Below are 15,739 nucleotides of genomic sequence, written 5' to 3' on the forward strand. Positions count from 1 at the left end.
CAGAGACTAACCTTCAGCAGAGACCTGGGTGGCGCTATTAAAGTAAAAATGGGGAGAGCTATAAGACACCGGTGTGTGTGTGTGGGGGGGGCGCTATGAGAGACCTGGAGGGGGCGCTATAAGTGACCTGGGGGGGTGCTGCCTAACAGAGGAGCTTACTGCTGCAGATTTATCCTTCTCCCTCACTGTGTGCCTCGTGTCACCTGGTGCCGCTTCCACCATGGCTGATGTCTCGCGTGTCCCCTGGTGCACCTCTGCCGCTGATGATGTCTCCTTCTCCCTTACTGTGTTGTATGCCGCCTCATGCGGCCTCCGCATGACGCGAGGCTCATAGTGAGGGAGAAGAAGAAATCATCAGCAGCAGAGGTGGCACCGGGTGACACGTGAAACATCAGCAGTGGCAGCGGAGCGGCACCGGGTGGGACAGAGACATTAGCAGCAGTGGTGGTATGTCTTAATTTATTTTATAAATATGTCCAGGCAGGTGCTAAAAAAACAATAAGCTATACTTAAGGCCCTATTACACCAAACTATTATCCGCCATACTTGGCCGATAATTGTTTTGTGTAATGGTGCCTGTTCAAAGAGGTTTTTCAACAGGTTGAAAAATAATGATAACAACAGCAGCGGTCTGCTGCCCTTCGCTCCATGCAATAGGAACAGCGGCAGCAGAGCGCTGCTGACCTCAATGGGCAACCAGGACGATCTAAGGATCTGACAGGTGTAATACGGCCTTTAGCCACCTTGCTCCCCCACTATTACGGTTATTAGGAATCTCTTGTGCAGCTGTGCAGCACTTCTGGGGTTGGGGGTCAGCCATGTAGGACTGCCCATTTGAAATCGCTCAGCCTCTGACTGATTGAGGAAGCAATTCCATGTGCTTACCCTGGAAGTGCTGTACATATCAAGCTAAATTGTGTGCTAAAGCGTTTAAAGGACAAGTGCCATGAAAAACTTTTTCCCAGTAATTGAAACACATTACAAAGTTATATAACTCTGTAATATACTTCAATCACCTATCTGCCTCCCTTCCCTGTCTTTTCCCCCCTCCACCCCCCACCAGGAAGTGTCCTGACTCACACAGACCTAATTACTGTCGTCACCGTCACCAAGCTCTTCTCTCAGCTCCTTCTCCTGTTATAGCAGCCCCCCCTCCCCTGCCTTGTCAGGTGACTCAGCTTGCTCAGCTCTCATTGGCTGAACAACTGCAAGCCATCACTTGGACTGGGGAGGGGGGGCTGCTGTAACAAGACCTAGACCAGCCCTCCTGCTGATGACTCATCCTCACAAGAAGGAGCTGCCTGGTGACGGTGACGACAGTCATTAGGTCTGTGTGAGTTAGGACACTTCCTGGTGGGGGGTGGAGGGGGGAAAAGACAGGGAAGGGAGGCAGATAGGTGATTGAAGCATATTACAGAGTTATATAACTTTGTAATGTGCTTGAATTACTGGGAAAAAGTTTTTCATGGCACTTGTCCTTTAAGTATTCTTATAAGGACTGAACAGATTAAAAGAAAAAAGAAAAAGAAGAAATTTCTGATGACCTTACCTTTTGTCGTTCCAGAGTGCACACTTATGGAAATAGTTTGGTTCTTTTCATCTGACCAAAAATGGCACTGATAGAGTCCTTCATCAGTAATGGAAGCTTGGTGGATTTTTACTGTAACATTTTGAATGTCTGAACAGTTTACAAAACTGCGATTAATAAAATCAAAACCGTAAGACAGATGGTTTCTTCCATATCTGGAATGTTCACAAGACGCAACTAGATCAATTTTCCCATTTGTAAATCTTTGTATAATTACTTTCTTCACATCTCCTAATGAGGTATATAGGAAGTTTAATGTGATGTTAGAGTTTTCTTTAAAGTTCTGGTGTGATGAGGGCACAATAGGACCAAAATCATCTGTGAAGAATTAACAGATTTAAAATACATAAAATGTAAAACAAAAATCTACAATCTACATTATAAAACATTCTTAAAATTGTTCTGTCTACTTTTCAGCAGTTTCAACATTATCAACAGAGGCAGGGTTACAATATGTGGTGACACCAGTACATAGCTGCACCAAGCCATTTCTGTATCGCTGGAAAATTAAATAGTCTGATGCAATAGGCTTCTTATACAGGCGAGGGAAGTAATGCCATTGGCTTAGATATGTATACTAAGAATTTAGATGATTTTCAAATCTATAATAAAAAAACTACAAGTTGCTACATGCATTGTATGTGTTGTTAGCTATATATTTTGACTATAACGGGTAATGAGACTAACTGGAAACAAGTACACGATAGAGATAACTGTCTTCTGTGGGAAAGGGCAGAGGACTCTGTATAAGGATGAGCCCTCCTGGACAGTCATGGGTGGACCACAGCTATAGATAACCTGGGACCAGTGTACAATACTGTGTGTCTTCCTATTTGTAATAGCTTTAGATCAGGTACTCTGGTCATCTGGGTGTGATGGAATCTAATAGGAAACCCTGGCCTGTGAGACATTTGTTGTATGAATTGCTTGGTGTGAAGTGTATGGTATGTGGCTAGGATAATGGTATCAGTAAAGCTCGTATTACAACCTTTTGGGTCTGAGCTGTAACATGTAGGAATTTGCATTCTTTTAACAGGTATATATGACAGTATGCAGTAAATGAGGAAGCTGTAACCATCACCTATTGATAATGGTGGATCCTGTGTTATTAGCATGTATTAACATCTTGCCGGCAGCAGGGAAACTCTTTAAATCGCCACGGCTCGCCAATGGCAGGCATTCACCATCCATAGGTCCACAAAATCTACGGATTTGTGAATTCCGCCTAAATACCACACATTGCCCATGAACATAGGTGGTACTGTTTCTGAGTTAGGCTGGGTTCACACTGTGTTTTTGCAGTCCCTTTAACATAATGGTTTTTAAATTGTTACTTTTAATCGTACACAAAAACGTGGTTAACTATAGTTTTGTGTACGTAAAAAATAATCCATTTTGATTTTTTTTATAAATGGGAGTCAATGGAAAATGGATCAAAACTGATTGCTCAAAATTGCATCCATTTTTGATACTCCCCCCCCCCCCCATAAAACTTATATGTTAAACAGACTGCAAAAACGCAGTGTGAACCCAACCTAACAATAAGTATCAGATCTTTTTCTCATCTCTTACAACTTTAGGTAGAAATATGCCATGCAAGTAAAATGCTGAATGCAATATTAATTTTGGGCAATTACATGTGATGAATAAGTAATAAATGAAAAGAATTATTAAGTTTTCACTGAAAACAATTTCTTAGCGAAAACTGGAAGCTCTGAAAAATTAACATAGAAATGTGTTTATTTTTCTAATTAAACAATCCCTTTTGCTTTTGAAATTCTAGAACACATGAAATTTACACCACACCTCCTAAATCATCCTTGATAAATTTCCTTATAAATTCAATTTCTTTGTAGACCTGGATCCAATTATTCTGTTCAAACTACTTTATCTTAAACTGTATTTTGCATTAAGAAAAAAAAAAAGAACAAATGTTCCTGTAAATGTATTGCTTTTTACCCTGACATGATTTAGAGCTAATGCCAGATATTTCAGTTCTCAAGATTATTGTTGTTTTTTTTAAACACTAAAACTATTTCTTAAAAATATATGAGCAAATGCAGGAAACATAAAGGCAACTGTACTTGTAGTTGTGTAGTGTATGTGTGTGTGTGTATTAATGAACAAAAAAAAGTCCCTATAAGACAGGGTTCACACTGCGTTTGTTGCAGTCATTATATGTTTTATGAAGAATAAAAAGCAGATGAAACAACGGGTGCAATCTGTTTGGATCCGTTTTTCCTTGACTTGCAATATTAAAAAAAGGGATCAAAATGGATGTGTGTTTTTTAAAGCGACTGTTTACCCACAATCTGTCTCCCTCAAACCACTTAAACCTTCAGATAGCTGCTTTTAAGCCAAGATCTGTCCTGCGGTCCGGTCGGCAGGTGATGCAGTTATTGTCTTAAAAAAAACTTACAGCCCCGTGCCTTACACGCGTGGCTTAAAATATCTGTGAACTTTGCACCACCCCTCTGTCCTTCCTCCTCTTCATCATTAGAAATGCCACTGGAACATTTTCTCCATGCTGAATATTTGCACAGATGTCTTAACGATCCAGCCCATGTGCTGGGCTGACACAGCTGATATTTAACAGGCAATATAATTATAGTCAGTGCATCAGGTATTATCATAGCTGTTCTTTGTATGGGATATTCTGAAAACATGACCTGTTGGTGAGGACTGGAATTGAGAAGCAATGGTGTAGGCCACTCCCGTAGGGCACAGGGCTGCTAGTTTAAACATTTTTTAGAACAATAACTGCATCACCTGTCAAACGGACCCCAGGACAGATCTTGTATTAAAAGCAGCTATCTGAAGGTACAAGTGGTTTGGGGGGGGGGGGCAAATTATGGGTACAGAGTCACTTTAGGTGTATACAAAAACATGGTTGACTACATTGCTGTGTATGTTGAAAGAAACTTTTCAAAAACGAATACAATAAATGGACTGCAAAAACTTAATGTGAACTCAGCCTAATATAAGAACTATCACCATGGCTTTGTGGGAAAAAGAAAAAAAAAAAGACTTTTTCAATGCGTTGCTTTAATTACTTTTATAATATAACTTCATTAATATAAATGCATAGTTTTTTTTCTCATTTGTGTTGGCTACTGCAGGGCTGTCTAAGCATAGTGCTATACAAAGGAGGGTCCCCTTCCCATTTTACTTGAGACTGGAGTGTGAAACACCACTCTTCAGAATTTATGTATTTTCACTGAAACCAGAAGTGGGCAACTAGACTAAAGACCAAATAATTCCATTATAGTTTTTCTTTTTCTCTGCTTCAGGTTTTGGTAAAATACTGACCAAAATATTATGTGTGAACTCAGCCTAAAAAGGATTATTATGATCTTTCCCCTTAGAGCCCTAATCTGCCAAATCAGGCCAATAATAGAGACAACTATCAGCCGATGACAACGATCATTAGCTGATCATTTCTTTAGGTCCTAACCTAAAATCATCGGCTGCTATGTGTAATAGCGATGCGTGGGTGATTGCTGATGACTGTATGAAGAAAATAATAAAAGTTATTACATTACCTGTCTACACTCCCCGGTGTACACTTTGCTTTTCCCCGCAGCCGCCACTGAAACTTCTACATCGGCCTCTGGACAGGACCGCTGCGGCTAGTGATTGGCTGAGTGGCTTGTCACTTCAAAAACTGGTGTAAAAACTTTAGCAGCAGCTGCAGGGAGCACAGTGAGACGAAGAGAACACCGGGGAGTGTATTTAATGCCTGGAAACACTAATGGTTTCCTCAAGTCTCCTTAAAGGCTTCCTGATATGTGTTTTCTGACTGTAAAAGTGGCCATGGATGTGTGAAGGGCCTTACTGCTTTTTTTCTCCTTTCCCATCTAGATGGTGCTTGAAGCGACTCTGTACGCACAATTTGACCCCCCAAACCACTTGTACCTTCGGTTAGCTTCTTTTAATCCAACACCTGTCCTGGGGTCCAGTCGGCAGATGATGCAGTTATTGTCCTAAAAAACAACTTTTAAACTTACAGCCCTGTGCCCAACTATCGTGGCTTGCAGTATCTTTGCCCTAACTTTGCACCCCCTCTCTGTCCCTCCTCCCTTCTCTCTTCACCATTTTTCCTATTCCTCTGCAGTGAAAACTACACAGATGCCTTAACGATCCAGCCCATGTGCCGTCCTCACACAGGTGATGAATAGTAGAAAATCTGCCTGGAGCATTCCTAATGATGAGGAGGGTGGGGAGGAGGGACAGAGAGGTTATGCCAGCCTAATGCATACACAATCTAGGCCACGGCCGTTTGGCACAGGCCTGCAAGTTTAAAAGTTGTTTTTTAGGACAATAACTGCATCACCTGCTCAACAGACCCCAGGACAGATCTTAGATTAAAAGCAGCTATCTGAAGGTACAAGCAGCTTGGGGGGGTCCAATTATGGGTACAAAGTCACTTTAATGAGAGAATTTAGGCAGTGGCCATTTTGTTGTCTGTATTTGGCCTAGTGATCACATAAATTCTGAGTGTCCCACAGCATGGCAGAGATGCTTCCTCTTAGATCAGCTCACTGACTAACATGACTACTTGGAACTGTTTCTGGCTATGTTCACATTACGTAAAATAACGGCCATTGTTTTCACCGGCCGGACTTTTGCGACCAAAACTACGGCCGTAGAATTACGATCGTACGGGCTAGTCGTGAAACTACGGCCATTGTTTAATTTTGATTCCTAGCATGTTTATAAATGGGATGAAACAGGTCATTTACTGTAAATACTGCGCCCAGCCCAAGAAACCACTCAGAACCTTTTTTTTTACATCAAAATCAAGTTTAATTCGGCAGATATAAGTTTTACGTTCGCGGCCGCATTGAAATCCACAGCCGTTGTTGCAGTATTACCAGCTGGAAATAATTGACATGTTCATTTTTCACGGGGCCGTATAAACAACGGCCGTTATCTGATACGTAGTGTGAATTCAACGGCCATAGTTACATTGCATTGCAGTCATTATAGGGAACCTCAAAACAATGGCCGTAGTTTTGCGGCGCAGACAACGGCCGTTATTTTACGTAGTGTGAACATGGCCTATAACTGTAACTAGGGCTCCTATGGAAATCTCAGTTAAAGAGGAAAAATGGAAAACAAGAAGAAAATTAAAATGTGATATTAAAATACAAATAAAAAACAACACTACAATCCTGCCCTGTTCATCTGAGACAATATGTTATTCATTAAAATGTCCAGAACAAACTAGAGAACCTATTTCAGTATTTTATTTTCCTGTAAATTTGCTAATTTAAACAAAAAAAACACGATAAATTATTTTTTTCCCATTTAGTTACTCTGAAATCTTTTTCATCCCTACGTATTAATAAATACAAGTCTCTTGAGGAACCTTCAAATGCATTGAGACGTAGTTTGTATTAGCAAATGTTGACGCATTATCTATCATTCTACATCATTGGAGGTTAGAGGGTAAGAGGGGACAGTCTACCTTTAGGCTATGTTCACACTACGTATGAGACCGGCCGTTCCGTGACTCCAGCCAGGTCACGGAACGTCCGGTCTCTGGCCGGATCATCTCGGCCGGTTAAGTACCGGCCGGATGATCCTTCCGGCCGCAGAGCTCTGATGCGGGCGCATCAGTGCGCGCCCGCATCAGAGCTTCCCGTAGCACACATTGGAGGAGCCGCTCACTTCACTGTGTGAACTGACAGGTCTTTCTGCGGCCGAAATTCACTGAATTCCAGCCGCAGAAAACTGACATGTCAGTTGTTTGCGGGGGCGGTGGTTTGCGGTGTCCCATAGAACAACAGGCATTGTTCCACCGCGGTAAAAGTACGGCCGTTGTTGCCATCGGCAACAACGACCGTACTTTTACGTAGTGTGAACATAGCCTTAAAGTGGAGGAACCATTTTCAGGGTGGTACTTATACTGTTTGGCAAGGGACAGTCACTGAGTGAGAGTGGGATGGTCAGCATTAGGCATCCAGGATCGGGGTTTTGGAAGCCTCATTTTGTTCAAGGACCTCCAGCTGTACATTTTTAATTATTGATCTCCCTGAAGCATATCGGGGAAAACACATACAGAAGGGGTGAAAATTTGGGGACATGTGAATCATGAGAACTGGTAAGTGACATAACTCAACTGCCAGCGACATTAAAGGAGTACTCCGGTGATCAAGGAAAAAAACTAATTTATTCATACATCTGCACGGTGTGTCATTACATTGTCTTGTTGTTGTTGTTGTTTTTTTTTTTAAACTCCCCTTTGTAGCCCCCATGTACCTACATTGATTTAATCAAAAACTTACCTGCTTCCTGTTTCATCAACATCTCCAGGCATGCGCTCAGTCTGACTCTCTATATTCCCCTCTGGCTTTCAAGGTGCTCTAGGAGTCCCCTAGCCTCTCTATGGTCCCCTCTGTTTCTCCTCACTGCCCTACCTCATAACCAACTGCCAATCCTGTTGCTAAGCAACATACTTTGTGTGTAAGGCTACAAACACACTTGCCGGATCCGCAGCAAGTTTCTTGCTGCAAATTCACAGCAAGACTTGCTGCCGATCCCGGCCCTATAATCTCAATGGCAGACAAACTCGAGTTTGTCCGCAGCCTGCCCCGTTAACCCCCCCGGCCGGCGGAGACTATTTATCACCTGATCCCGGCCCCGACTTCCTCCTGCTTGCTTCGGGGCTCCCGACATCTTCACGGCCCCCTCAGCCAATCAGTACGCTGCGGTGGGGCAGCTGCAGTGGGGTCTCCGGCGGCCGGGGGGTTAACTGGGCAGGCTGCTGACAAACTCGCAACGTGTTTGTCTTCCATTGAGAGCATAGGGCCGGGATCCGGCAAGTTTGTTTGTAGCCTAAAGATTATCCTCACAGAAAAGCAGAAAAAACGCTGCTATCATGGTCATGTTGTAAATACATATCTGTAGTTATACCATGCAGGAATTGTTGTGCTCACCCCCACTACCGTTCTCCCTCAACAACCTCCCCACCCCTGCGAATCCTCAGCCCCCCCCCCCCTCCCCTGTTGCGTCTTGGCGACTCTGTAGTATGGGGAGGGATATTTCACTACTGGCCTCGCTGTCACCCCTTCTGTGACTCTCCATTTGTTGTGGATCCTGTGTATGTTGCATAGCTACAAATCCCAGTGTGACCTGGTGACATTACATGATGGGAGTAGTAGTTATGCGACCAGAAGAGCTTCAGGTGGCAGAACTACAACTTCCACCATATACCATCACCACAAGATGAGGATGGGGCTTGTAGGTATGAAACCAGGAGGGCTCCAAGTTGCCTCAACTACAACTCCTATCTTCATGTTGTGATGACACTACACGATGGCAGTTGAAGTTCTGCCACTCGGAGTTCTCCTGGTTGCATAACTACAGCTACCATCATGTACCATTACCACAAGATGAGGATGGAGATTGTTGTTATGCAACCAGGAGAGCTCCAAGTTGCTCAACTACAACTCCCATCTTGTGCTGTCACCACAACATGATGATGAGTCTAGTAGTTATTCAACTTGGAGTGCTCACAGTTGAAGAACTACAACTCCCATCTTGTACCGTCACCACAATATGAGGACGGGGCTTTTAGTTATGCAACCAGGAGAAATCCAAGTTGCAAAACTTCAACTCCCATTATCCTGATGTAGGGACAATAATGTATGGGTATTGTAGTTTTCCAACTTTGATCTCTCCTGGTTGCATAACTAAAATCCCCATCCTCATCTTGTGGTGACATTACAAGATGGGAGTTGCAGTTCAGCCACCTTTTAGATCTCCTGGTTTCATAACTACAACTCCCATCATGTAAAGTCACCATAGCTTACTGGGAGTTGTAGCTGTGCAATCTGAGGAGCCACACTAGATGGAGAGTCACAGAGGGGCTGACGGGGAAGCATGTAGTGAAATTTCCCACCCCTACAGAGCCGCCGAGATGCTGGGATTCTATCTATCTAATCTAATCTATTTTTATCTAATCTATTTTATCTTATCTTTCTATCTATCTATCTCCCTGCTAAGTCATGTGCATTTGGTATTGTGAAATTCCACATGAAATATTATTATGTCTGGATACATGCAGAACTTTTCTCCTTATGCTGGGTTTACACGTAACAATAATTGGCCCGATCAGACGATTAACGATTTCGCAAGAACGATGTGTTTTCCATAACGATCAGCGTTTAGACGGAACGATATATCGTATGGAAAAATCGTTTTGCAATCGCTTAAAGCAGCATACCAGCAGGTTCTGCCGAGAGAACCTGCTGATATGCCGCAAGAGAAGTTGATAGCAGTTAGAACTCTGCTCCTCTGCAATCTTCCGAAAATCGATAATTGCCCCTATGCAAATTAGGGGCTGAAGACTATTTGCGGTGTCGCCTGGGTCCAGGAGCATCACTGTGTCCCGCCCAGTCCGTCCCCTCCAGTCCATTTGAGCCTGCATAGCCTCCTCCCGTCCCGCCCAGTCCGCCCCCTCCCCTCCAGTGTAGCTCACATTAGGCAGCATCTCCCCATGCTGCTCAGCCCACCCCCTCCTGTACCGTATGTCAGCCGGTCAGGAGCCCGGGACAGTAGGGTGCTATCTGCTACATTTTGCATACAGCAGCAGTGTGATCGGGGCTGGGAGCCTGGGTTGAGCTGAATGGTAAAGCTCAGCCCAGGCTCCCAGCTCCGATCGCGTTCTTGCTATATGCAGAATGTAGCAGTGAGCAGCATACTTTCCTGGGCTCCTGATCGGCATTCAAGCCCCAGCAGGCTGTCAGCTCAGCGGCATGGGAGGGAGCGGGCCGAGCTGGTGGGACAGTGCAGGGGACATTCTTGAATGCCGTTCAGGAGTCCAGGAAAGTATTCTGCTCACTGCTACAGTTTGCATATAGCAAGAACGCGATCAGCGCTGGGAGCCAGGCTGAGCTTTACCATTCAGCTCAACCCAGGCTCCCAGCACTGATCACACTGCTGCTATATGCATGATAAAATGTAGCAGATAGCACCCTACTGTCCTGGGCTCCTGAACGGCTGACATACGGTACAGGAGGGGGCGGGCTGAGCAGCATGGGGAGATGCTGCCTATGTGAGCTACACTGGAGGGGAGGGGGCGGGGGCACGGGACAGATGGGGGCGGACTGGGCCGGACAAGAGGAGGCTATGCAGGCTCAAATGGACTGGAGGGGGCGGCACAGGAGGGGGCGGACTAGGCGGGACAGAGTGATGCTCCTGGACCCAAATGACACCCCAAATGGTCTTCAGCCCCTAATTTGCATAAGGGCAATTAGCGATTTTCGGAAGATTGCGGAGGCGCAGAGGAGCGGTTCTAACAGCCATCAACTTCTCAGGTAAAGGGCTCTTGCGGCATATCAGCAGGTTCTCTTGGCAGAACCTGCTGATATGCCACTATTAAAGACTGTTTACACAGAACAATCTGCGAATTTTTAGCGAACGACCTACGACGATTTGAGAACATGTTCAAAGATCAAAATGAACGATTTCTTGCTCGTTGCTTGATCGTTCACTGTGTTTACACGTACGATTATCGTTCAAATTCGATCGTTATCGTGCAAATTCGCACGATAATCGTTCTGTGTAAATGCACCATTACACTTTTATATACAATACTGCTATAGTCCAGATTATTGAGCCCAGATGACAGAAAGTAATAACATTTATTTCTTATTAAGAACCAAAATATTCAGCAGACCTGTACAGAGGTGTCATCACTCTATCACAGTCTCTATTCCCTATGGGGTCCACAATTGTCCCCTACCGTCCACACACTGACGCTGCTCACATGGCCCCCTCCTCTCCCATGTGGTGTGTGCACCATAGACAGAATCACCTCACTGCCCCCTGTCAGGAAGAAGCCGCTCACATGGCCCCCTCCTCCCAGGGGTGTAGCTAAAGGCTCATGGACACTGGTGCAAAAGTTCAACCTGGGCCCCCCTAATGAAACTTTACCACAATATGAAAGATGCGCAAGACAAGGGAGGCACACTATGGGCTATGGGCTATGTACAGGACAGGGGGCACTCTATGGGCTATGTACAGGACAGGGGGCACACTATGGGCTATGTACAGGACAGGGGGCACACTATGGGCTATGTACAGGACAATTTTGTTTGAACAGAACCTTGCTTTCTATAGTCTCTCTTTCAATGTGATAGCCGCAACCTGCGAACCTCTGACTAACCTTTCTTATCACTTGCGGTAATAATAACCAAACCTGTCAACCTTTTAACCTCCTTTCTCTTAAAAGGGCCGCATTCTCTTATATAGCCCATAGGAGGCTGCATATCCTGCATGAAGCAACATAAAGGTACAAAAGAAATAATTTGTGCTCTGATTTCAAATGAAAAATACATGGTTCCTTACAGCGTCCTCCTTCTGCTTAACCCTATAGCAACCACATACCCTGCCTTTATAGTAGATACTGTACATTATGTCATTGACCAAGAATTTAGTGGGCATAACCATCAGAGGAATTAATGGCATATCAGCAGCCATGTCTAATAGGTAAGGCTGGCAGATCTGGCTCCGTCTGTTGGGAGAGCAGAATTTTTCTGGCTTCCATCTCACCAAGTACCGTCCTGCATGCTTAAAGGTCCCCAAACACTTTATACTTATGTCGAATGAACCCACTAATTCAGCCATCAGTACAAAGTGTATGGGGGTCTCCTGAGACTCCACTAACAATGTCGGTGGAGTTAGAGTTCGAGCGTGGTGGAATTTCATTGCCCAAGCCGTTTGCTATGTGGTAGCCTATGTGATTCCTAACATATTTGTAATTCACTTGAGCTATAAAAAAAAAATGATCCCTTACCTAAAATCTGTAAAGTCTGGGTCTGTGTCTAACTTCTCTGTAATCAGATGTTCATTTCCGCTCAGTCTGTATAGTAACACACATCGTAGGAAGACAGCAACCTTTCCTTTTTCATGCTGGATAACCCCTTTAAAGGGGTTCTCCTGTAGTAGGAATATATATATATATATATATATATATATATAATGTTGCCCTGTTGGAAAACACATTAAAAATCTTATACTTACCTCCCTGCACTCCCTCAGTGCACTGCTGTGGCCTCTCCGGTGTCCCTGCTGACTGCAGCCACTGCCAATTCTAAGACAAACTTGTCTTGGGAGTGACAGTCCGCTCAACCTATCACTGACTGAGATAGGACAGCGGAAATGTAAGCATAAGATGTTAGTTATGTTTTCCAACAGGACAGCATTATATAGAAAAATTTCTAAGCCCAGATAACCTCTGTGTCACTATTGTCTCAAGCATCAGAATTAACATTTTATTTGCTGCAACACGGTTTGACTTTTAAATTTTAAATTTTTTACTTTCTGTGGCAGTATGTTTGGACAGTCTATTTTGCATCCTCCAGATATAAGAAAAAGTATTGAAATCCACCAGCAACACACTTTTGCCACAGCCTATTCTTGTAGCTGTTCCAATTTAAATGTGGGACATGTATGGCTATTTTCACACAGTGTTTTTGGCAGTTTTTAAGCTATAAAACTACCACCTAAAGGCTCAAAACAATTTCAAAAATATCTTTTTTTTTAATAATTGAGCTCTAGTAAACTCAATGGAAAAAAAAATAATTTAGAGTAAGTAAAATTTTGTGTGTGTAATTTCGTCCTGGTTAGGTCTCAAAAAAAGTTAAAACATTTTTCCTAACATTTTCGTCTGTTTTTATCCTGAAAAAATAAGGATCATGCTGATGCACAGCACGCTTTTGTTTTCTGGCTTATCCCTATGGCATTATATAGAAACTAGTCAATATAAAATGGAAAAAGCAGAAGCATTGGAGACCCAGTGTATTTCTATAAAAGCTCTACTACAATTCTGCACAAAACTGAGCCCTAATAAGGCCATATAACTGAGTCCTGAAACAAAAAAAGCTTAATCACACACAATAAAATAATACCAAAACGTGGCTGTGATTTTGAGTCAAAATTAGTGTTTGAACAAAAGAAACAAAAATGCATTTTTTTTTTTTTTTGCAAAAACAGGTCCTACATTATGAGCATGTTTATCATAGTCACACCTGTACTCAGTTTTCTCTAAAATGTATGCACTGGTGCTCAAAATTATGTCCGTAATTTTTAGTGTGAAAAATGTTGTATGTAAGAACTTGCTTTATTTGTATTTTCATTTGCTTACCTGCTTATATATTTCTTTAAACAAATTTTTTTTTTAATTTTGGGATATAATTTTGGGATAATATTTGGGGCTTCATAACTAATAACCAGTTTTCCATAGTTGTGGACTCAACACACAATAGGTTTCAACTTACAGTGGTCCTCCCAGAACCAACAAATTTCTTATGTAGAGGGACCACTATATTAAAATATATAAATAGGAGGAAACCATTGATTTTATACTGAGGTTTACTCTGAAAATACTGAAAAACACAATCTTACCTGCTTGCACTGCTATAACTTTTTTCATTGTTCCAGTGGGAAACAGAACCAGGTAGCAGACATAGATCCCAATATCTGCTTCCGATGTTTCCTTTAATGTTATGGATACATTTGATGCTGAATTTTCTGCCACAAATGACAGTCTACTCATGTACTTTTGTGAAATGTATTTTCCATAACTTTGGTGCATAGTGAATATTTTTTCTTCAGATGATCCATTGACCTTAGACCAGTGAATCTGCATGGCAGTTTCCTTGCCTGAATAGCTGCAGTCCAACGTTATTGTACTCCTGAGAGTTAAAGAGGTATCTGCTATTTCTTTAAGATGAATGGCTAGGAACAAAAAAAAACACACCTTAGTGAACACATCTACAAGTTTCTGTACTGCATAGTTCATCATAACAAAGAAATGTAGAATTAACAGAACATATCTGCAGAAACAAAATCTTACTTTTAATCATATGCAGGAAGAAGAGACCAGTTAAAATGTTCATCTTCTCAAGTCGGGGATCTTTACACGTCTAAGAAAAAGGAAAATAATGACAGCTTATGACTTGTACACTGCAGCATCATTTCCTTTAGTGGCTTCCAGAATAGACTGAAGTGAAGATATCGAAGGTCTTGTGTCAGTATGAAGCTGCTAAGTGGTCTCAACAACTGATCTACTGCTGAGAAAACTGTATACTGCAGAAACCAAACCTATGGGTAAAGAATTTACATATTTTTACCATATTATTATTGGTTTTCTTATTGTAACAACTATACACATCCCAGCCTCTAGCAAATGGACCCCCTTCAGTCAAAAAGTGATAGCATGTCCTACTACAAAAAAACGTCTAATAGGACCCCATAACTAAGCCCCTTACCTTTTTGACAATGTGTATTGTAGTAATGCATACAGCAGCAGAATTCCTCTTACTTGAGTGGCCACCAAAGGTGATATACATACATTCAGTATATCTCATACTTTTGTAGAACTACAATAGTCACAGAAATCGGCACTGCTAATGACTGTATTCACTGGACCCCTTTGAAGGATTGATATAAGGGTGATTTAAGTCCTTCGTACTGGGGTGCTCACTCAAATATTGACAGTGTCGTCAGGGAAACTCAAATCCACATCATAGAAGAAAGAAATAAGGGCACTCACCCGTTACTTGACTTCTTTATTCTTTCACAATTCGTTACATGCAGCAGTAGTAGTTAGCGTGCACTCGCTGGTGAGGACGCCAACCCCCTCCACAGACCGGTAACAGCTGTTTCGCACGTCACCAACGTGCTTCTACTGAAGGTCGCTCCTCACGCAAGTTCCAGGTTAAATACTACCTGGTTTACCTGTGTGACTAGGCGTTACACTGTAATTAAAAACAAGGTTACGACAACTGTGACGTAAAAGGATTCTATTTGTGTTCTGTCCCGATCTGCTGACCAAGTAGCAGACAAGTACCAGCACGGGTCTTTAGGGAACACAGGTAACAGTTTCTCTGCCTTATTTAGTGTCATAACTAGAGATGAGCAAACCTTGAGCATGCTCGAGTCGATCCGAACCCGAACTTTTGACATTTGATTAGTGGTGGCTGCTGAAGTTGGATAAAGCCCTAAGGCTATGTGGAAAACATGGGTATAATCATTGGCTGTATCCATGTTTTCCAGACAACTTTAGAGCATTATCCAAGTTCAGCAGCCCCAGCTAATCAAATACCGAAGTTTCGGGTTCGGATTGACGCGAACCCGAAC

At 42.8% G+C, this 15,739-nt stretch overlaps 1 protein-coding gene across 4 annotated transcripts in view; it reads right to left on the reverse strand.

The window, feature by feature from the left end:
* The window catches only part of CD226 (CD226 molecule), a 45,733-nt gene extending 31,223 nt beyond the window's left edge, over window positions 1–14,510 (reverse strand). For all 4 annotated transcript variants that reach the window (XR_011361868.1, XM_069960120.1, XM_069960121.1 and 1 more), the window contains exons 1-3: window positions 14,454–14,510; window positions 14,003–14,335; window positions 1,550–1,906 (exon numbers count right to left, since the gene is read on the reverse strand). Coding sequence is in view for 3 of the 4 variants with exons in the window: in XM_069960120.1 (XP_069816221.1) it covers window positions 1,550–1,906; window positions 14,003–14,335; window positions 14,454–14,496 (733 nt within the window). In the remaining variant the exon portion in view is untranslated. The remainder of the gene's footprint in view (window positions 1–1,549; window positions 1,907–14,002; window positions 14,336–14,453) is intronic.
* Between the last annotated feature and the right edge of the window lie 1,229 nt (window positions 14,511–15,739).

Source organism: Dendropsophus ebraccatus, chromosome 2, assembly GCF_027789765.1.
Source record: "Dendropsophus ebraccatus isolate aDenEbr1 chromosome 2, aDenEbr1.pat, whole genome shotgun sequence".
Taxonomy (NCBI): domain Eukaryota; kingdom Metazoa; phylum Chordata; class Amphibia; order Anura; family Hylidae; genus Dendropsophus; species Dendropsophus ebraccatus.